This window comes from Theropithecus gelada, chromosome 1 (assembly GCF_003255815.1).
Source record: "Theropithecus gelada isolate Dixy chromosome 1, Tgel_1.0, whole genome shotgun sequence".
In the NCBI taxonomy this organism is placed as follows: domain Eukaryota; kingdom Metazoa; phylum Chordata; class Mammalia; order Primates; family Cercopithecidae; genus Theropithecus; species Theropithecus gelada.
The window spans coordinates 204,846,210-204,869,556 of NC_037668.1; the positions used below are offsets into that span (position 1 = coordinate 204,846,210).

The following is a 23,347-nucleotide window of genomic DNA, read 5'->3' on the forward strand; positions in this document are numbered from 1 at the left end:
AGTAGAGACAGAGTTTCACAATGTTGGCCAGGATGGTCTCAGTCTCCTGACCTTCTGATGCGACTGCCTTGGCCTCCCAAAGTGCTGGAATTACAGGCATGGGCCACCACGCCCAGCCCTAGGCATCAGTATTTTCCTAAACATTCCCCAGGTGATTCTTAAAGTGGTCAGGTTCAAGAACAGCTGATCTAAGGGTTCAACTCACTGTAACCATGGAACAGCCTCAAAGAACACATTCCTGCAAGTGACCCAAACTTAACTCTGTTGGTCTTAACTGCTTTCAATTTTCTTGTCCCCACTGACCAGTTATGTGCTGAAGGCAATTAATTGCCACCTTTCATTTTACCTCCTTTCAACAGAGGAAATAAGCAGGCGTATTCTTCCTTCCCTGTATATCACCCCAGTTCCTGACACAGGGTGTACTTGACAGGTTAACACTGGGCGATGCATGATGTTGAGATGTCTTCCTCTCCCTAACCTGAAGGAGGCTCTAGTGAGCAATTATCGCACCAAAAGAAAGATGAAGGAGTCTGCAGCATTCAAAGACAGAAGAGTGGCCAGGCATGGTGGCTCACGCTTGTAATCCCAGCACTTTGGGATTACAAGGCGGGTGGATCACGAGGTCAGGAGTTTGAGACCAGCTTGGCCAACACAGTGAAACTCCGTCTCTACTAAAAATACAAAAATTAGCTGGGCATGGTGGTGGGCGCCTGTAATCCCAGCTACTCGGAAGGCTGAGGTAGGAGAACTGCTTGAACCCAGGTAGGCAGAGGTTGCAGTGAGCCAAGATTGTGCCACTGCACTCCAGCCTAGGCGACAGAGCTAGACTCCGTCTCACAAAAAAAAAAGAGAGCACTGAGAACCAGCTGTAAATGGTGATCTACTCTTGCTAAAATGATTCCTTAAGCTCAACAGATCAACCTTCTTTCAAATGCATTTAGTGGCAGAAAAACAAACTGTAATTTTCTTTCATTATTTGGACTCAATGCATTCAAGTCATGAAAGTTGATGATTTCAAACTCAGAATAAAATAACACACGACAACAGATAGTTTAGCATTTTATCCTCATTTTTAACCTACAAAGTGTAATGTTCTCATAAAGTATTTTAATAAATATATTAAGGCTTAAGGTAATTACTGGTTTGAGTGGAGGGTGGTTTGCTTTCTAGCACACTAGTTTACATTCAGAATCTTAAAAATGAAAACATTTGCCATCTTACAGTGAGTTTTACAGAACATTGGCTTGCCCCAGTTGTTTTTTTTTTTTTTTTTTTCACTATTCAACATGTCTTTGTATTATCTTCCTTCCTCTTGTACCTCATAGACAAAGAATGATATAAATTTTTGGTTGAAAAAAGCCAGTTGATTGGGGTGACTAGAAATGTGAACTTTTTCAGTAAAAAGCCTTCACCGAATCACTGGGCAGTTAGTAATGCAGCTTACAAATAAATAAAGCTGAAGCGAGAGGCTTAAAAGCTCATTAAACAGCAAGAAAAGCTGCAGAGCATATTGAGGAAGGGAAGCAGTGAAATGGTGGTTCTAACACACCCCAAACTGGAAGCAAGAACCCTAGCACAAAGAGGATTGGAATACTCTACCATCCACAAGGAAGCAGCTAGCTACAAGCCACCTCACACAAAACACCCACTGAGGCCTTTCACCGAGATCCTCTTGTTATATTCTCACTATGAATCCCCAGCAGGTGCACCTCAATAGAAAGGTGTGGAGGATACTGCTGAGGACCTCTAGGTCACCTAAGCAAAAACTGCTGCCATCAAAGCAGACTGCCACCATGCGTCCGCAGAGAACTCCCTGCCTACAAATGAAACTGGTAGCACTCATCCCCTGTGCCCGAGGACCATCCAAAACGGAGGTGCTTTCTTGCAAGAGAAGCAGCAAATGCTGACAGTGTGTCCAGTACGAAGGGCTTCCCAACAGTCACATCCCTCCCAAGACCCTCTAGATGGACTCCAGAATCCAGTCGCCGCTGGAGAGGGAGGAGACAGGCAGTGACAAGTCCCGAGGAGGGCCTCGGTCCCTCCTGCCGTGCAGGGAGTTCTGCTCCTGGAAATATTCCTCCTCTTCATCAAAGAAGCCGTTCTCCAGAGCATAAGTGCAGTCTGGGCTGGAGGCTGCCTGGCACGCCCCCTTGTATTCCTGAATCGACTCGTAGAGACTGTACAGTTGGCAGAGCAAGGACATGTCCAGCTGGCGGAGACCAACCTTGAGGGAAGGGGTGGGGAGGTAAAAAACAAGAAGTCAGCACTTGAGTTTCATTTCGGTGGAACACTCAGCCGGCAATCTGCGCCTGCCAGCACATTCCTTCCACACAGCAAATGATTCAGAGCATCACTCGGATGCTTTGGATTTCCAGCTTTGAGAACACCTTAATTGTGTTATGCCCACACCTCAGACGTTACTCAATGAGTCCAGGGAGGATCGCATCTGTGGGGCAACTAGGTCAGCCTGCAGAATTTACCCTGGCCCTCCTGAGCGCGCCTGATGAAGCAACAGCATTGCACATTCTAGTGGCCCCACCTGCTTTCACTTTGGACGCCAAGAAACGAGTGTGTCACCTTCTCTCCCAATTAGACTTGGAGAAGACCCACATTGGCCTTCCCTGCTACTGTGTTAGGATCTGAGCGATGCAGTCATTCTCAACTCCCAGGGGCAACAGAATGCCCCTTGCCGGCGACAGCAGCTGGCCAATGTGACATCCCCCTGGAGTACCCACCTCTGTGCAGCTCAGTGGTCAGAGGTTACACTGCCTCCCTCTCCTCCAGGCAGGGTCAGTCTTATCCCAGATGGTTCTGGGATCCCTCCCCAGAGTAACTGACTGAGTACGAGAAAGCCCTGGAAGATGAAGGGCTCTACAGTGCCTCCTGAAAACTAGTCCCACAAAATCAAGCAGCAAAAGAACAAAGAACATTTATAAAAGTCATATACTTGTTTATCTTCCAGTTCCTCCCTTCCCCACCACCCATCCCAGAGAAAAGAGCAGGATCAGAACAGGAAATGCATCATTTACACCAATACCAAAGAGAGAACAGTTAAGCCGCTTGGAAATGCAGCATAGAACCGCACCAGCGCCTCTTAACCTTTAAGGTGAATGAGAACCACCCGGGGATCTTGTTCAACAAGCAGACTCTGATTCAGTGGGTCTGGTGCCACTGGATGGCTGTGCTTCCACCAAGCCCCTATGGTGATCCCGTGCAATGCTGCTGTTCCACAGACCCTGCTCTGAATGGCAACGGGAAGAAACTCAAGAAGACACCAGGGGACCTGCCTTCAACTTCTTGGCCACTGAGCAAGGCATTTATCACCTTCATCTCAGTGCTTTGGTTGATGGCAAAATGGAACAATAATTTCTCTTATGGAGCTACTAGGGAGATTCAGTATCAATCCATTCAATAAACAGGGCTAATGCCTCCTGGGCTAAAGCACTAAAGATGCATGGGTATGTGCATGTAGAAAAGCACACAGAAAGTGTCAGAGGATTTACAGATTTTATAATTACCAAAATGACTCATTTACCTAGCAGTAAGATTTTACACATAAGACAGCAGGGCTTTCACAAAAGGAAGCTGAGGCCTGGTAAAAAGTGTTCATCTTGTAAACAGATTGGGTGTTAAATTCCAGGTTTATTCTTCAAATCCTCCAACTACTCTAAATTGCCAAGTGAACACTGGCTGTCTCTCTCCTACGGCCTGAATAAACCATAAAAATCAGAACTATGTTTTATTACATAGCATACACACACACACACACACACACACATTTAGAGATGGGGTCTTGCTTTGTCAACCAGGCTGGAGTGCGGTGGTATGACCATATAGCTCACTGCCACCTCAAACTCCTGGGCTCAAGGGATCCTCCTGCCTCAACTTCCCAAGCTGCTGGGACTACAGGTGCATACCACCATCCCTGGCTAATTTTTTGAAGAAATTCTTTGTAGAGATGGGGTCTTGCCATCTTGCCCAGGCTGGTCTCAAACTCCTGGGCTCAAGTGATTTGCCCTGGCCTCCCAAAGTGCTGGTATTACAGGCGTGAGCCACTGTGCCCAGCCTTCAGAACATCTTTCGCTAAGACACTCGAGAAGACTTCCAGATAGAAGGTGGGTTCTGTTGTTACCACAACTACTCATGACACTAGAATTTCTAAACTTTCTTAGGAAGAGACCTCAGTCACAGGTCAGGAGCGTGGTCTCCAGGCCCAGCTTTGCCATCCTCTGTGGCTTGGTTGAGGTCCCGACCCTCTGCCAGCCTATAAAATGGGGGATTTGGGCTGGCTCATCTATGGCTAGCTCAAACACTTTGTGACCCTATATAAACTGTTGCTTCTCTGTCCTAAATGAACTGCAAGCAAAAGAGAGACAGTTTCCAGGGCTGTACTCAGAGGGCAAACTTCATTCAATGGCATCTCAAAAACATACCTTGAATAGGCAAGCAATGGGCAACTTAAGAGATGCCCAGGCCACCACACCCTAGGGCAGACACCACTGCTTGCTTTTTTTCTTGATTAGAGTTCGATAGGATGTGTGTCTGTCAAGAGGGAGGGAAACAGCATATCTGTCATTTGTGTTTTAAAAATTATCCATAGTTTGGGAATTTTCTATTGAAAAAAAGGAGAGACAGGGAAAGAAAGAAGGAAGAAAGGAAGGAAGGGAGAGAGGGAGGGAAAGAAAAGTCAGTTAGTTCAGGAATTTTCTATTGAAAAAATAAATAAACAACACAAAAAGTACCCAGATGATACTGATGCCCAGTTCCAGCAAAGAACCAGTGATCTTGACACAAATATCTTTCTGATTTTCCCAAGCCACTTATATTTATTATCCTGTAAGTTTGGAATTTCAGGCCAGCCGAGCAGAAGAGCACAGAATTAAAAGTGCAGGCTCAGAACCTGCTTACCTCCTTGCCTGGGTTCAGATCTTGGCTCCGCCACTCACCAGCTGAGAAACCGTGGATAAACTGCTCAGCTACTAAAAAAAAAAATCAATAGCCTCTATTCTCATTGTTGTTATTATTTCCACGGTTTCTCTTCCACTCTGCTAGTGGGCAGACTCGCCTCAGGAAGGAGCCGTAGGTGCAGCCAGGCTCTGAAAACAGAAGCGCCCCGTCCCACTGTGTTCCTCCCGCTCCTCTCCCAATCCAGCACTGAGGTGGTACATGAGAAGGAGCCAGATGGTCACCTTCGCTCAGAAGACAGCCAGCACAGTCAGGCAGGGTGACAACGTGCCAGTGACACTGCCTCGTGAGGAAGGGGAAACTCTCAATTAGGAAAGGACTTGGGATATCTTACCTCAAACCCCAAAAGGAGGACCTTCCAAACCAGTGCGCTCCTCTCCAAACCAATACAATTATTTTATACCAAGTCAAAGCCTCCCAGCCTGGAGGCCCCACAGAGCGCCTGATGCTGGGTGTGATGGCTGGGCATCCAAACAGATCTAGTTTCACTCTTTCCTAACTACCCTTTAATCTGAAGGTCATTTACTTTCCACCACCCCTATGCCCTAAAACAAAACCCAACCCTGTCTTCTCTCCAAGCTAAATATCTCAGGCTCTTCCACTATTTTCATTATGACCTCTTGCCCACTAACCACCCGTGGCCTTTCCTCTAGACTTGCTCCTGTCTTCCAGGATTCCTCTGCAGAATTGCATCTGGATACCATCAACATGCCCCAGGAGTCTGACTCGGCCAGCTCTGACGTCCCTATCTTTTCTAGGATTTAATAAAAGAAATATTAACTTTAATCAAGAAAGCCACGTCCTCTTGGGGGTCACATCAGTACGTGCTCAAAAATCATGGAAGAAGTTCATCTGGAATCCTAGACCTACTTCCCTGCTGAGCCCCTCTGACACCAGCAGAGTGGGTAAATCCAAGACTCAGTTTCTCACCCCAGGAATGAATCACTGAAAAACACCTAAGTAGCAGTAGGCACCCTGGTATCAGAGCAGGTCTGATTTTCTCCTTCCTAGGATGGTTTGAGGTCGGCCCAGGTAAACACAGGAGCTTGAATGCTTCTAGGTTTCAAAGGCTCTGACTCCCCCATGACTCCATTCCAGCCAGACACCTGGCTCCAGGCTTTTCTCCTGACAGTGCCATTTCCAAGTTATTCCCAGACCCACCGAGGTGACGCACCCGGCAAGGAGTCGAAAGCAAAGAGGATCTCTCCCTGGACACTTCTGCACTGTAGCACCCAGATGACTCACAAAGCTGCCTTGTCATCAGGTGGAACACTGGCCTAGAAAGGAATTCTGACCCGCCTAGGAATACAGCGCAGCCCCGCACACACCTATTACCCAACCCAACACATGGCAAAAGTTCAGACGGATTTAACAAGGATTAGACGCACACACATACATATGCACGCGCACACACACGCCTACACACGTCCCAGCCTCTCAATGCCACTGCCTTCAGGCACCAGACTAAACTTCCTGATTTACCAGAAATCCTCTAAATCAGCTCGGAGGACATGAGGTAAGTCGCTGCACAGTAAACCAAGACTTCCTAGCCCGGGCCCCTCTTCCTCAGCTGTGGCGGTTTACACTGCAACACTTAACGTTTTCTAGAGGGAGGCGGAAGATCCGTAGCCAGCACTCCACCATCTGGTCTGACTGTTCTTCAGGCTTATGCCCTTGACTCCCAACCTGCACAGCCCAGACTGTCCCCCACTACACCCCCATCCCCACTGCATCTGTCAATGCTCCTCAACCACCCGCCCTGTACCTGATTCCCTCCACTCTTCAGACTGTGATTGGTTCAGCCAGTTCGTTCACCCCTTCCCCTCGCCCTCTCCATCTGTCTTAGGGCATTTACTCCTCTTTCTGTGATCAGTGTGCACACGGGTCTTCTCTCTCCTGACACGGGACAAGCTCCATGAAGGCAAACACCATTTCCCTTTTGGATCTCTCAGTACCCAGCCCAGAAACTTACAGAGCAGACAGGCAGATATTTGGTGAATCAGTGACAACGCCTGGCTGCAGAGATCTCCGACACCCTCCCAGAGAACACGTAGCTGCAGAAGTGGCCTGGCAGTGGGGTGGTGCTGGCACCCACAGATCTCCGGCTGCATCCCTCAGGCAGTCACAGAGGTGCAGGCTGAAGGGGCAGCCGCCGAGTGCCCTGCACACCACCAGGTGTCCCCGTGGGAAGCACCAGACTACTGAGTCCTCGCGTGCCTCCCACCACATCGAGGGCCAAAGACACCCAACCAAGTTTCCTCCAGGAGCGCTCTTCAGAGAGCAGACCTGGCGGTCAATCTCTCTATGCCGAAGGCATGTGGGTCTTGGTTGCAGGAAGGGGAGAGAGTGACCATCCAAAAGGACTTGATTGTAAGACAAGGTTAAGTCACCATGAACAAGAACCTCTCACCCTTCCAGAAAAAGGAGTGGCTGGGGAGCCACCGTGCAAGCCACCCTCGGAGCAGAAGCAGCCTGCATCTAATGGTGCGTTCCGCATGTCGTGGGAGGACGGCTAGTCTCCACATTCACAGCTGGATTCAGAAAATACAGCTCTCTTTTGAAAGCACACGTTTTGAAAATGCAGACAGGCTCATTTAAGAAAAACACGGAATGCTCAAACCCTGCAATTTGTGGTCCTTTATTCTCTACTTTAAATTCAAGAACAATCAGCAGCTTCCATGGCTGTAAACTGCGAGTGCAGGTCCTTCCGCTCTCTGTGCAGGCTTCCTGCTTCCTTCCTGATCATTCACTCCTCTTCTCCCATGCCCAGAGCTCCCCTCCACCCCTCCCGCAACACACGCAGGTGGCCCCGCAAGCCACAGCATTCCCAACAATGGGACCAAACAAGCCCAAACCACCCTTGAAACTGCTTCCTTTCACTTGGAATTTTCAAAACAGTAGGCTCCACATACAAATACACTTCAGACAGGGCGGTGGCTCCCAGCTGGGTGTTAGGTCACTGAAAGCCTCTGAATGTCTCTGGAGGCTGCATGGGAGAGAGAGTTCTTCCTAACTTAAAGAAAGGACAATAGAAACATGACCACTAGGAAACAAGGCTTAAAAGATGAGAGGAACCTTTCAAAGGAAATTTGTGTCGATTTAAACCAAAACATCATGAAAAATGTTAAGTTTTTTTAGAAACCAAAAAACCGGCAGGTGCAGATTATAGGCTCACGCCTGTAATTCCATCACTTTGGGAGCCTGAGGCAGGAGGATCTGCTTGAGCCCAGGAGTTCCAGGCCAGCCTGGGCAAGATGACAAGACCCTCATTTCTACAAAAATATTTTAAAATTTGCCTGGGCGTGGTGGTACGTGCCTGTGGTCCCAGCTACTTGGGAGGCTGAGGTGGGAGGATCACTTGAGTCCAGGAAGTTGAGGCTGCAGTGAGCTGTGATCGCACCACTGCATTCCAATCTGGGCAACAGAGCAAGACCCTATCTCAAAAGAAAAGAAAAGAAAGGAAAAGAAAAGAGATGACAAAGGCCTTTGCCTAAGACCATCTAGTCAGTGGCAGAGTGACACCAGGTCTGCAGGACTCTGAAACGGGTGCTTTGACCATCACCCTGCACTGCCTATGCAGGGAAGATGAAGAGAGAGGCCCCAGACTCAGCAGTGGTATAGCAGGCTGCTTGGATCACAGGCAATTTTTATTTCTGGCTTTTCTGAATTTTCTAAGTTTTCTATTATGAAAATGTATTAACAATGAGACAACTTTCAGTTATCTTTTAGAAACACAATGAATGAGTAAGCATATACAGATGGCTCACAAATTTATTTTAAAGACTTGGTAAATGCCCCAAATCTAATCACAATGTCTAGTTTATATCCACAGGCCTGGGCTGTAATTGAAGAAAGCAGAGATCTAATCGATTATAACCTGATTTCTGATAAAGGATGTGTTGACTGAAGGATGCTGCCCTTCATACTGCTTAGAAAAAGCCAAAGAGAGACTTCATCAGTGTTGATGCAGTTGGAGACGGCCTATGAGCTCAGCTACCCAAGCTTGACAGAAACACCCTGAAGGACTCTCAGCTTCCTGGTGGGTTCCAGCTCTGTGCTCACTAAACAGCTTCTGATGACGTGGTCTCCTATGTAGCCTTCTCCTCCCAATGGGCAGAAACACACTCGTGTCATTTGGTCAGCTTCATCCCCTGTTAATATTTCAGACCTGCCAAGCTGAGGACTAGACTCTAAAGAGCCATCAGGATTCAGAGACAGAAGATAAACCAGATTGCATGACTGTGCCTCCAGATTAAGCCCCATTAAACCCAAAGCACATCCCACCTCTACACTTTTCAGGAAACTCCTCTACCAGGTAAAGCGGTTTGGGTTGGATTTTCTGCTAACTTACAAGTGAGGGCATCCACATTGACACGGAGCCAGTTCTGCAATTTAACAATTCTCAGAAGGACATTCTTGTTTATCTCTAACCTAAACTAACATTTGTACAAACTAAGCCCATTTCCGCTTGTTCTGTCCTGGGAACAGATGAAGAAAAGCAATTGATCATTTTCTTTAAGAAATGTCTTTGTACATTCTTTTTTTTTTTTCTGATTGTAAAAATAAACACTCTAATTGTATTCTAATTGTATTAAAAATTCAAATGGTTCATAATCATATGAACCAGTTCTCCTTAATTCCCTGTTATAAAACAGCAGACCTCAAATGTTTTGGTCTCCAAACACTCTTAAAAATTACTGAAGGTCCCAAAGAGCTTTGGTTTATGTGGGTTATACCTATGAATATTTACATTACTAGAAATTAAAACTGAGAAAATTTAAAATATGTATTAATCCACTAAAAATAATAAACCAGTCAGGCGTGGTGGCTTACACCTGTAATTCCAGCACTTTGGGAGGCCAAGACAGGTGGAGCACTTGACCCCAGGAGTTCAAGACCAGCCTGGACAACATGGTAAAACTCTATCTCCACAAAAAATACAAAAATCAGCTGGGTATGGAGGCATTTGCCTGTGGTCCCAGCTACTCGGGAGGCTGAGGTGGGAGGATCACCTGAGCCTAGGAGGCAGAGGCTACAGTGAGCCAAGATCTTGTCATTGCACTCCAGCCTGGGCAACAGAGTGAGGTTCTGTCTCAATAATAATAATAATAATAATAATAAGAAGAAGAAGAAGAAGAAGAAGAAGCCCATTACATGTTAACACAAATAATATTTTCATAAATCTTTTTACATGTCTGGCTTATCTGGTTCTGCATTTGGTCCTTTGTGACGTGCTGTTTTGGTTGAAGTAAACGAAGAAAATCTGGCCTCACACAGCTGTATAACTGGGAAAGGAAGGAGTATTTCAATAGCCTTTTCAGACAATCATGGATATTCCTCTTTGCTACTGCCCTTTAGTTGATTGTTGTTTAGTGTGGAATTTGGAACTATACCAATGAAATGTTCACACTCTATTACATTAAAACCTATCAGTCTTGCACTTTGAATGGATCTTTTAATATCAAGCGTTAGTCATATGAAAAAGGTGGAAAATGGATTCAATAAATTATGCAGGATCTTCCAAATGTTGGTACATTTTCTTACACAATAACCAAAAAGTCACATTTGTCAATATCACCATCATATAATTATGGACCCTCTGAAAGAATCTCGGGGGCCCCTAGGGGTCCCCAGACCACACTTTGAAACTGTGGTTCTTCAGATATCCACTTGTAGTAGTTTAGCATATATTCCTCAAGGCACTATGCACACCCATATGGTTTCTTCTCTACTGTTACCACATACACAAAGTCAGGTAAATACTGATTTGTAACTTTACACGGTGAACATCTTTCTATATACATATATAGTTACCATATTCTTTTCAACAACTGTACAGTATTCTATCACTATTATAAAAAAAATCCTGCAATACGCATCCATGTACAAGTGCTGTTATCCACTTGTGTGGATGCTTCTTTAAGATATACTTGTGAATATGAAATTGTGGGGGACAAGGAGGACAAGAGGAGAAGAATGCCCGAGGCACATTTCCAATCCTCCCCAATCCCGGGCCTCAGATCCAAAGCAATGGGAAAATGTAGTGGGAAGAAAGATATTTACCAACAAAGTGATTCAATTTGGACTACTATTCATCACAAAATGATTTTATGTTTGTATTGGTATAAAAAAAGTCAATAATTGGCTTTAGCTGTATGAAGATTTAACAGTCATACTGCAAACATTTTACATCGCTTTTGTGACCTAAGTTACACATATCTTAAAACTATATTGCAATTCTGCTTTGCTATTTAATACAAGGCCATTTTGGAGTTTTTAAAAAATGCAATTACAGGGTCAAAAGACAGGCATACATATTCAATTTCAGAGGTATTACCAAACTGCGCTCAAAAAAACCCTGCAGCACTTTAGGCCCACCCCATCCCCCAGCAATGCATGAGAAGGTTTACTTCTCCAAACCCTCACTGTGACAGGATCATGCTTTTCTATCTTTGTCGGTCTTAGAGGTACAACATGATACCTTATTGTCTTAATGCACACATCTGTGGTTATAAGGGATGTTAAACACCTTGCCACTTCTCTTTTAACAGCGTTTAACTTGGATATTTTATATCCAATTTTAATTGCAACTGAGAGTCCCAAAGAGCTTTTGTTTATGTGAGTTATACCTGTCAATATTTACCTTATTGGAAATGAAAGCTGAGAAACTTTATTAATCCATTTAGGTGAACCAAGTCACCGACCTAAGAATACACTCGCTTTCACGTGCATCTCAGTCACCTTCTTCCTCAGCCTAGGCTCTCCTGGCTGGGACAGGCCTGGGGTTCCCCAACAATTACCCCCTGACTAGAGAGCCCTGGGCAGAGGACAGAGGCCCTCCTTTCTCCCCAGATCCCTCCTCTGGTCAAAGATGGTGCCTCCTCCCGAATCCTTGAGACTCAGAAAGCGCACACCTGCAAAACTAGGCCAGCTGATGGCTGTCAGGGCCAATCAAGGAAGTGAACAGAGAGTGCCCACCAAAACGGGAAAGGCCACATGTCTTAATGAATTTCTGTAGACTTCTAAAGCAGGCTAAAGGTTTTTCTGTCTCCAGAGTTCCTGGGAGACGGTGACCATCTGTGTTAAGTGTCTGTGGGGAACGAGCCACAGGAACCCAAGGGCAGCCTTTACGAATCCTGTCTAATCATCACTTCCAAACATCAGGAGTGTGTGGGCAAAGGCCAAGGCGGCCAGGAGGCCAGGGCTCCATATGGGGAATGACATTGGCAAGGGGGGCAAATATCTGAGCAGCCAGCCTCGGGGCTCGCTTCCTGAGCATGGAGTCTGTAGTCTGTCTGGTTTCCTCCACGGGATTACGAAAAGCTTGGTTTTTCAAAGTGGGGGGTAAAGTTTCCATGGAGTTCCTGCAGCCAATCCCAGGGCAAAACTGTGAAACTTCCATCTGCAGCTGGGTGGGAGTGAACTGCAACGGGGGCATGGTCCCCTTCTTGAACCCTCCCTAAACATCCTTGCCCACCTGGTCTCAGGGGACTACAGCCGTGTCGGTGAGACCAGGACCCAGAGCAGGGGAGGCACCAGTGTCTGCCAGGCACAGAAATGCCGGGCCTACAGCTCACTTGAGGCTATCTGCAGATGAAGAGGTGCCCACACTGCCAATTATTGGGGCACATTTACATTTACACTGAACAGATGCATACCTTTAAACAAAAGGGAAAAAAGGAGAAGAGTTGTAAGATACTTGTGAGTTACGAAAAATATCAATTTATAGTACTTTACAGGTAGGTACTGTAATAAAGCAAAGTTTAAAGTGGTATTAAAAAAAAAAAAACTTTCAATCCTTCATATCTTCAAATCTTGGGACGAGAACTCTAACCTCACTTGGAGATAGCACCAAGTGAACGAAGCCAGGCAGCAACCCACACACTGCCCTTACTGTCCCCCACCTCACACCAAAGACATGGGCAAGCTTTCATACACACAGACCATTAGATATTCTTTTTTTAGGTTTTGCTTTTATAGGGTGGATACTGGGATGGGGTCAGGAAAAGTACAGGGTAGCAGTGGCTTGAAAATCTTAATAACTGCTGCAGACAGCCTAATTTTTGATGAACTGAGCCCAAGAATAGCAAACTTGTACCCTTCTTCCTTTCCTGCTTCCCATTCTCTGCATTCAAGGAATTCACAGCAACTAGGTATAGCTGTGAAGTCCTTGGGGACACCAAGCATATTGCTTGGTGACAGGCCCCGCACCTGTGCCCAAAAGTTATGACAGAGCAAATTTCTTCTATAGGCACCTGAAAGAACCACAGGGGCATGAGGGGTAAAGAATATTGCCAGCCAGGCGCGGTGGCTCACGCCTGTAATCCCATGGGAGGTCGAGGCAGGCGGATCACGACATCAGGAGATCAAGACCATCCCGGCTAACACGGTGAAACACCGTCTCTAATAAAAATACAAAAAATTAGCCAGGTGTGGTGGCGGGCGCCTGTGGTCCCAGCTACTCGGGAGGCTGAGGCAGGAGAATGGCGTGAACCCGGGAGGCGGAGCTTGCAGTGAGCCGAGATCGCGCCACTACACTCCAGCCTGGGCGACAGAGCGAGGCTCCATCTCAAAAAAAGAAAGAAAGAATACTGCCATGGCCAAAAGGACCCTTTATGGCATTTAATTCTCATTTTCCCAATAAGAGATTTTAGCCCAAAAAAGTGAAGTGGCTTATCAGAACTATATCACACAGTTTATTAACACCAAATTCGAGCTTTTGATCCCTGATTCATGTGCTTCTCTAGTCTTAAAGGGCTTGCTAAAAATGTGGATTCCTGCCAAGCACAGTGGCTCACGCCTGTAATCCCAGCACTTTGGGAGGCTGAGGCGGGCAGATCACCTGAGGTCAGGAGTTCGAGACCAGCCTCACCAACATGGAGAAACCCGTCTCCACTAAAAATTCAAAAAGAGCTGGGTGTGGTGGCGCGTGTCTGTAATCCCAGCTACTCAGGAGGCTAAGGTAGGAGAATCACTTGAACTCGGGAGGCAGAGGTTGCAGTGAGCCGAGATCGCGTCATTGTACTCCAGCCCTCCAGCCGGGGCAACAAGAACGAAACTCTGTCTCAAAAAAAAAAAAAAGGCAGATTCCTTCTCTCAGCTTCTGATTCCACTAGAATGTGCCCCTGAAATCTGCATTTGGGCCAGCAGCCTAGGAGATTCTGGAGCTGGCAGTCCATCCTTTGGGGATCGCTGTGCTAGACTATGCTAGTGGAAAGACCAGTGAAAACAGACAGTATTAAAGGCTGCTGGACATTCCCAATCTCCTCTGACCAATGCCAATCAAGAATGCTGCACTGGGAGCAAATCCTCTTATTCCAAATGGCACTTCGTAGCTTGACTCAATCACAGCCTCTTAAAGACTGAAAGTTCCTCTGTAAGACACTGGTTTCACATTAAGGATAAGGACTGTACCCCACTGGGGTGTCAGCTATTCCAGCTAATGAGCTGGAATCCAGTTCACTGGACAAACTCATTAGGCATTTAGTTGTTTCAACTAAAATGTAGGAAAGCTAATTGTTACTGGTTTCACAAATTCAACTTCTTTTTTTCTTAGGTTCAATTCTTTACACAGCATTGCAATTTGGGAATTCAAAAGTTTTGTGTGGATGACTTCCCACTCTGCACAGGTGGGAGACCAAAATAACTGATAGTTTAAAGAGAAAAAATGAGGCAAAGAGATTCCAAATCAAAGCTACTGGACCTTGCTGCTGACCATGGGAGCAGCTGAACCCACGAATCCCCAGTTCCTCAAAGCTCTCCTGCCCCTAGGGCTGAGGGTCTTTGTGTCTCTACACTCTAGTGTGACTTCTGGTTACCTGTAAGGCTGATGATCTAACCTCGCACAGGTGCTGGGAAGGGCAGTCTATGTAGAAATCTATGCAAGGACTGGTGTGTGCCAGGGGTCCCAGCTGACACCCAGTCAAGGACATCATTCAACCACATGCAAATATTTTAAAGGCCAACCAAGATCTAGTTAGCCAAGCTAGCCATCAGTTTAGCAGATTAAAAAAATCTTTCAAATTGTGGGACCCTTGAGGGCAAAGTATTTTTAAATAGAAGGGGGTCTGCAGTAGATATCTACTACATTACCCCTTGCTCCATTTTTGCAAACTGTCCTTTCTTTAGAGAATCCCCAGTGTCTGATTCCATCCACATGCTCACACCATCTTATTAAAATACAATCCTGTCCTTGTCACTGTGGGCTGGCCCAGGCTGGCCAGGCCACCCAAGCTAGGCCAACTGGCATCCTTCCACAGTATTTGCAAACTGCAACTAAGCAGCATGGCCAAAATTGAGGGGGGCCACTGTTAGCGGCCAGGTTCCAAAATGGAGGAAAGAAACAAAACAGAGGAGGAGGGGAAGAGAAGACCTCAGCGGACTTCCTGGGTTCCCCATAAGCCCTGGTTCTAGTCTGTCTCTGTATACATCCAGCCTACAAGATTCTCCTTTTGCAAAAGCTAGTTCAGACTAAGTTTCTATTACTAATATACAGTCTTTGGTCATGAAAAATGAAAACTAGTCCAAACTAAAGCAATTCTTTTTCTGTAAAGACGCCCACATCTACCAGGTGTGATAAGCCCCTTAACATCTAGATATTTCCTATTCACCCTTAAAGCGTCCACAGCACTTTCTATCTAACATACACCCAGTAATCATCTCTTAAACATGATCTAAAAATATTCTCTGATGTAAAAATAATCATCATCAACTTTTTCAAAGGGACTTTTTTGGTGTATAGAGCAGTAACTATCTGTGTGACCCTTGAAGCTTTCCAAATGGGCCCTTCTTGGTGGGGGGGACGAGGACTTACGAGTAGTGCAGAATTTCACAAGGGTTACTAGAACAGGAGGTGTTGAAACTTGGAGCTGAAACCACAACTCTCCAAGCAGAGGAGGGCACCAGCAGTCATGGGACAGACGCTTCTCAGCCCTGGACTCCAGCTCTCCCAGGTTCCACCCTCGGCATCCTAATGGCCTCTCCTCTCATTGAGACTGTATTACTCCCTCAGCTCCAACCATCTCTTCCACCAGTTATCTCCAGCCCAAAACCTCTCTTCCAGCTTCCAGCTCCACATTCTGAAATGTTTAACATGCTTTTCAGCTGATGTGATGACAAATTACTTTCCTCCCTAAAGCAACCACTCCTCCTGACTCCCCAAATGCTACAATGAACCCCACTTCACCAGTGATTATTAAGCTTCAAAACCCTGCTTACTGCCATACAGTGGTATACGACACACTCACTGAAGTCATTATATCTTGACTGGGAAAATATTTGCAATGGGCGGCCCAAAAAGCAAACCAAAATATACATGATCAATGTGTTGTATGTATGTGTGTGTGTGCGTGTGTGAGTGCGTGCGTGTGCACAGACAGCAGACTGCAATGGTTAAATAGGGCTTTGGAACCAAACAGACCTGGTACGGTCTGTGACCTTAAGGGAGTTCAACTCTCAGCATCCCATTCTTTAATATAAAACAGACTTTGAGTATCTATCTCATGGAGAATTTATACAATTAAATAAGATACTATATGGAAAGCACTTACATTGCACCTAACAGAAGATATCCCAAAATATTAAAAGTGATTATTTCTAGGTGCTAGCACTGTAATTTTTAATTTTTTGCTTGGCTGCATTTTGCATAAAAAAGCTTAAGTTATCTTTGATCCCCTTTTCATCATCTTCCCTGACTCAGTAATTCCTCCAGCTTCTGCTTCAGAAAAGTGTCTTCCACATGAGTCTTGTTTCACATTAGCAAGGCCCTGCCCTGTTGGGGACTCCATCACCTCTCCCATGAACACCTCTCATTTTCCCATTGAGCCTCCAAAGTCCAGCTCTCCCTCCTGCACCCTGCTGTAGAATTCATTTCTTCAAAGTCCAACAGGGATAGTACCATTCTCCTGCTGAACACCCATCCTTGCTACTCAGCTTCCCAGAGTCCAGTTGGTCAACCTGCCCAGCCCCTTCCTGCTCACATTTCAAACTGGGGCACTCCCATTTCAAACTGGGGAACTCCCAGTTCCAGCTCCGCAGCTGCCTTCCTGGTGCCTTTTTCCCTTGTTGAAATTCTTTCACCTTCTGAGGTCTTCCACACCACCCTGCTCTCTGTCCCTGCTGGAAGTTGTCCCTCTTTCTATGCTTGCTTTAAAAAATAAAAATAAATAAAAATTAAGGCATTTATCACTTTCTGCCATGACATCTAGTTATGTCTCCTGCCAGAGTTGACCTCAGGCCTTCAACTTACACCGATCAACACAAACTATTCTGCAGACATCTCAGAAATGAACTCCCAGTTCTTATTTTGCAAGGCCTCCCCAGAGGGAGTCTCAGCTTGAGTTGTCCACTCAGACCCCGTGGTCAGTAAATCAACTAAAAAGTTGAAAGATTCTCTGGGCAACTTTAAAGGCCTTGTGACATTTCTTGAAAGGAACTTGTCAAGGCCTGCAGCCATACCTTGTCTTTATCTCAGCTAAATACCAGGCAGACCAAAGATGGCTGTTTATTTTTCTTGTGCTTCAAATAGGCTTACAGAGAGCTCTGGTCCAAGGCGTAATTATACGGATGTGGTTGTGCTTCAGTCACACCAGAAGGGACCTGGAAAAATACTTTTGGGAATAGCACGTTGACTCCCAAGCCACCATAGCAAGACTCCAGAGCATGTTTATAAACCACAGCCTCACAACAGGAGTGGCCCTGAGGTTTTTCTGTCTCTTGCTCAAGTATGGAACTTAAATAATCAAAGATGATCTTCCTACTTCACCCCCGTGGTTCTGCTATGTCCAAGTTCAGACTGTAAACACACTACGTGTAGATTTATCTAATTAAAATGCAGTCCACCAGCTGTGTGATGCTTATGTCAATGAATGTTTTTTAATAAATTAAAAACGGTTGGCTTGGAATTTAAGTGGTTCTGTAAGAAGCTTAGAAAATCTTTTCAGTGAGAATTGGAAATCACTTCAATGCCAGCTACAGAGTAGGAAGACAATATCTCTTTGATTAAAAGTGTTAAGGCTGCTTTCTGAATTCAATTAAGTCTTAGTTTTCAGAACAGATAATGCTCCTGAAAAAAAAGTATGCATACTCTGAATTTTTCTAAACAATATCTTAAATGCACTAGATGCATATTTAAAAGATTCCTGTAACAATTTTTTTTTTTTTTTGGCAAATTTAGTTTTGGGAAAAGGCAGCCTTCCTAATGTTAGATTTCCTTAATAATTTACCCATAGGGAAAAGAGACAACCTGGACGAGGTGAATGGAAAGGGAGGCTTTTAAAAGGAGGGGATTGGGAGGAGGTGATGGGGGCCAGTAACATGGCAGAAAAGAGGAAAAGTTTTTGTTTTCTTCTTGTCTGGCCTATGCCTGGCCGAGAAAGCTGGGGAAAGACTCGCTGTTGCCTAAACCCCTGCCCTTGTCCTACTTTTAGCGTCACCCTAAATCATGTGTGTTCTGGTCCACAAACAGCTAATGTACTTCCCAAGCACAGAGAAACACTGAGCCCACGGTTTGGAGCTCAGACACAAGGCGCAGAACTCACATGGACAGCACCCAGACCGGGAGGACAGCCACCTCCCACCTTTCTCAAGTGGGTTTGGGCAATCAGCTTCTAGGGGCTGAGGGACCGGGCCGCCTCCCTCGCCCGGGGTGCGCGTCCGCTTTCACAGCCAGCTGTGCGCCGGGGCCATCCCGCGGTAATCGGATCATGGACGCGCGGCCTGGGGCGCCGGGGAGGGGGCCGGGCTGTTCCAATCTGCTGTCTACACTGGCGACGGACAAAAGCTGTCCTCTTCGTGGTAGGAAAACGCAATTGCGTTAACCCGTTGGGCCGCTGTGAAAGCCTTTCCCCCACCGGAAAGGTCTGTTTCACTCGGGGAGGGGTGACAAGGCCGCCCCCGCCCCCGCCCCCGCCCCCAGGCCAGGCGCGAACCCCGCACTGCGCTTCCGGGCGCCCAGGTTTCCGAGCCAGTGGGGCCGGACTGAGGGCGCCGGGCGTAAGAAAGCCGCTCTCTGCGCGGGGGCCTCTCCCGCGGGGGGGCCCAATCGTGGGCACGGGGCGCGCGAGAAAAAGGGGGGTCGTTGGGAGAACGGCGCCGCAGCCGGGGGCCGAGGAGCCCGAAAAGGCGGGTGGGCACCGAGACTTCCGGACAGAGCGCGGTCCCCGCGAACTTTCCCGGGACTGCGAGTCCGACCGGGAGGAGCCCCCGCTCGCGGAGCCCCACTCACCATCTCCTTGCGGAGTAGCGCCAGAGCGGCGTCCAGGTTGGGAGGCTTGGCGGGCGGCGCTGCCGCCCGGGCCCCGCCGCCGCCCGCGCCCCCGCGGCTCAGCTCGTCCTGGATGCGCGACTTCTGCGCGTACAGCCGCTCCAGGTGCCGCCAGCCCCCAGACGCGCCGCCGCCCGACGCCGAGTGCAGCAGCCCACTCAGGCTCTTGGGCAGCGGGGGCAGCCCGTCCACCCGCAGCCCCCGGACCGCGCCGTTGCCCGTGGCCCCGGGCGCCGCCCGGGCCCCACTCATCGCGCCGCGGCCCGGCCACGCGCCCGCCCCGCTGCCCGAACCCAAGGCTTCCCCCGGCCCGCCCCCTTCCCGGCGGTGCCCCGCCCACTTCCCCTCCCTCGCCACGCCCCTCACGGGCCCCGCCCCCTCTCCTCGAGGCCTCCGCGCGGGCCCCGGGTCCGGGTGGCGTCCGCGTCCAGCAGCCGGGCTCGCCTCCACCTGTGTGTCCCTCTACCTCTGTGCCCCTCCAAAGCCTTAATTCATCTCCAACTCCACGTGCCTACCCTCTAACCCCCCGACTCACCTCCAGCCCCGTCACCACTGTGCCACTCCCTAGCTCCGAACCCACTCACCACCCCCGCGACCCTTAGCTTTCCGGTTCACCCCCCACCTGTCCCCACCTCCTCTGTGCCAACCCCCAGCTTCCCGGCTCACCCCAGCTCCGCCCCCACGCCCTCTGTGCCACCCCCAGCTCACTGGCTCACCCTCAGCTCCGAACCCACTGATCCCCACCCCATGTTTCCGGCTCACCCCCATCTCTGTCCCCACCTCCTCTGTCCCAGCCCCGCCTCCACTCCCTCTGTGCCACCCCTCAACGCCCCCTCACCTCCAGCCCGGCTCCAGACTCCCCCCTCACCTGCCAGCGCTCCTCAGCTCCTAGCCTCACCGAGCCCTGCCCTGCCCAGGGGGTGGCCCAGCTTCAGATTGCACGAAGCAGGCTGTTTCAGGGGGTGGGGGTACCGAGGCTCTGGCTCGCAACCGGCGGGACGTCGAGGGGAGGAGGCTTGGCTCTAGTCCTAGGACCCCCGGCCCTCCCCGAGGGCGGAATCCAGCCCGCTTCCTGCTACTTCCCACTCGCCGCCGGGAGGGCTGGGGGCCCCAGACCGGGGCAGGTCGCTCCTTGCCGCCGGGAGCGCTGTCCTCAGCACGGCCTTGTGCAGCAGTACCCGCGGCAGTCAGCAAGAACGCCAGGCCCACTTTTGAAACTTCAAAGCACTAGTAAACATGCCTTTCATTCTGGCCATGAACACAAGAGTCAACTCTAAGTGGAAATGTTAGGAAATCAGAGAAAGGGATTAAATCTCGGAAACTATCCATCAACTCAGGCAAAAACAAAAAACAAAAAAAACCACGTCGCACACCTCAGAGGAAAAGAGAAAAGAGAGGCTCTGCCCCTCCCAGGAAAAGTAAAAATGACAGGCAGTTATAACCAGATTAGAGATAGAAAAGATCAAGAAGTAAAGGCTACAGCCCAACCGCAGATTAAAAACTAATGCAGTGTATAGATTGGATAACTTTAATGCCCTTTCATTATTGGCTTTAATTATAAAGGGATTTAATTTTCTAAATACATTCAAGGGGATCAAAATTACAAAGTGTTCTCGGCGCTTCAGACACCCAACGTAAAAGAGCCCTGCACTTTGGATTGTTTTGTACCCTTTAATCTACCACCTCCCAGAGCCCACCCCAGAAGCAGTGTCTTTGAAATTGGCACAATATTCTCCCTGGATGGTTGCAACTGGGTAAGACTGATATGAAGAAGCTTTAGTGCAGGCGGTGTGATTGACAGCACCCAGGCTTCCCACCCCACCCACTGCCCAGAATTTTCCGCCTCTTCACTGTGCCTCACCTCCCACTAATTACCTAGTCACATTTCTGGATGTCAGGTATTTATTAATTCACTTATGTAAACGGTGGGTGTCTTCAGAAGAGTGACCAGTCTGCCTGTGTGGGAGTAAGGGAAAGGAAGGGGTGGGAAGCATTTTGACATTTGGTTCACACCTTAGCAGGAATTTCTTTTCTTTTCTTTTTTTTTTTTTGTTTTTGTTTTTGTTTTGAGACAGAGTCTCCCTCTGTCACTCAAACTGGAGTGCAGTGGCCCGATCTCGGCTCACTGCAACCTCTGCCTCCAGGGTTCAAGCAATTCTCCTGTCTCCGCCTCCCAAGTAACTGGAATTACAGGCACAAGCCACCACGCCCGACCAATTTTTGTATTTTTAGTAGAAATGGGGTTTCACAGTGTTGGCAAGGCTGGTCTCAAACTCCCGACCTCAGGTGATCCACCCACCTCGGCCTCCCAAAGTGCTGGGATTACAGGTGTGAGCCACTGCGCCCAGCCTGCATGAATTTCTTTAATTTCATTGGTCACGTTGCAGTCTTGCCTGCAGTAATCACTCAAGGTAGGTGATAGGAGGTTCAGCTATGTGATGGTGAAATAAGAAAAGAAATCACTTTGAAGTATCGTGGCACTGAAATCATTTTAAAGCACATACATCAGAGAATTATGGATTGCAGAAGGAAAAGAAGGTTAGGGTCAGCAAGACAGCAGCATGAGGTCTGTGGTGTCAGGACTCGAGAAAAGAGACATAACTTAGACAATGCCAACCTTACCATTTTTTTTTTCTTTTTTGAGATGGAGTCTCACTCTGTCACCCAAGCTGGAGTGTAGTGGTACGATCTTGGCTCACTGCAAGCTCTGCCTCCAGGTTCAAGCAGTTTTCCTGCCTCAGCCTCCCAAGTAGCTGGGATTACAGGCACCTGCCACCACACCCAGCTAATTTTTGTATTTTTAGTAGAGACGGGGTTTCACCATCTTGGCCAGGCTGGTCTTGAACTCCTGACCTTGTGATCTACCCGCCTTGGCCTCCCAAAGTGCTGGGCTTACAAACATGAGCCACCATGCCCGGCCAGCCTTACCATTTTAAAGGCAGGCTCTGCGTTCTGGCCTATACTCAGTGAGGTGAGCATATTGAAATCAGTATCAACAAATAACATCCCGGGGTGAGGAGAAGTTTCTACAGAATTTCTGTGGTGCTAGTGAAGACATTATTTGTATAAACCTGAAACTATTATGCAACAAATATTTTGACATCCTTGGGGAGTGTTAGTGTCTGTTTATTCAAATGCCAATATAAAGTAGCTTTTAAAGTTCATGCTTATAATGGGAGAGAAGTAATAAATAACTTCGGATAATGTGTTTTTTTGCGTTAAGCCACTGAAACATTACCTTAGTCCATTTAGGCTGCTATAACAAAACACCTGAGACTGGATAATGTATAAAGAACAGAAATGTATTGCTCACAGTTTTGGAGGCTGAAAGTCCAAGATCAAGGCACCAGCTGCTGTGGTGTCTGCTGAGAGCTCATTCCTCATAGATTTCACCTTCTGGGTGTCCTCACATTGCAGAAGGGGCCAGGGAGCGCCCTCAAGCCTCTTTTACAAGGGCACTGATTCTGTTGATGAGGGCTTCACCTTCATGACCTAGTCACCTCCCAAAGACCTCACTTCAATACCATCACATGGGGGTTAGGTTTCAACATATGAATTTGGGGCTGGCAGGGGGCACATACATTCAGACTATAGCAAAACATCTGTATTCTGAGTTCAAATCAGAGTGAGGCTTCATCATCACCCATGACGCTAAATCAGTCTTTTCTGTTTTTTGTTGTTGTTCACGGGCTCTTGGAAATCAGAAAACACAAACTTCTAATCCAGTACTCTATTCACTAACCCACGTCTTTTCTTAGACTTTTTCAATCAAGGTTAGGGACCTGGGCCTTGGAGCACAAGCCTCAGAGTCACCAGTGTCCAGTGACACTGGGTAGATCTAAAGCTAGATTTATCAGTCTTTCTAGCCGGTACTCAACTTACCTATGAATTTCCAGGCATTTACTTAGAGATATTCTCGTGTGCCTCCATTCTGACCTTCTATTAACCCAGCCACTAGATTCCTCCCCACCTCTAATCTCTGCCCACTTGTTGTTTGCTTTCAGGAACTCTACAGTCTTTGTGTGTTTTATTTATTTATTTTTATCATTCTAAAAGTTTAATAACTTAGGTTGTTAATAGACTAGAAGGAACCTGAAAAAGACACCAATTGAGCTTGCT

General features: G+C 47.6%; 1 protein-coding gene across 1 annotated transcript; it reads right to left on the reverse strand.

Annotated features, from left to right (window-relative positions):
• Window positions 1–1,046: 1,046 nt before the first annotated feature.
• On the reverse strand, window positions 1,047–19,510 carry FAM89A (family with sequence similarity 89 member A). The gene is made up of 2 exons (XM_025394009.1): window positions 19,190–19,510; window positions 1,047–2,224 (listed from the first exon to the last, which is right to left on the reverse strand). Exons 1-2 carry the CDS (start codon window positions 19,478–19,480, stop codon window positions 1,961–1,963), a joined length of 555 nt encoding a protein of 184 aa, XP_025249794.1. The 5' UTR covers window positions 19,481–19,510; the 3' UTR covers window positions 1,047–1,960.
• Window positions 19,511–23,347: the final 3,837 nt, after the last annotated feature.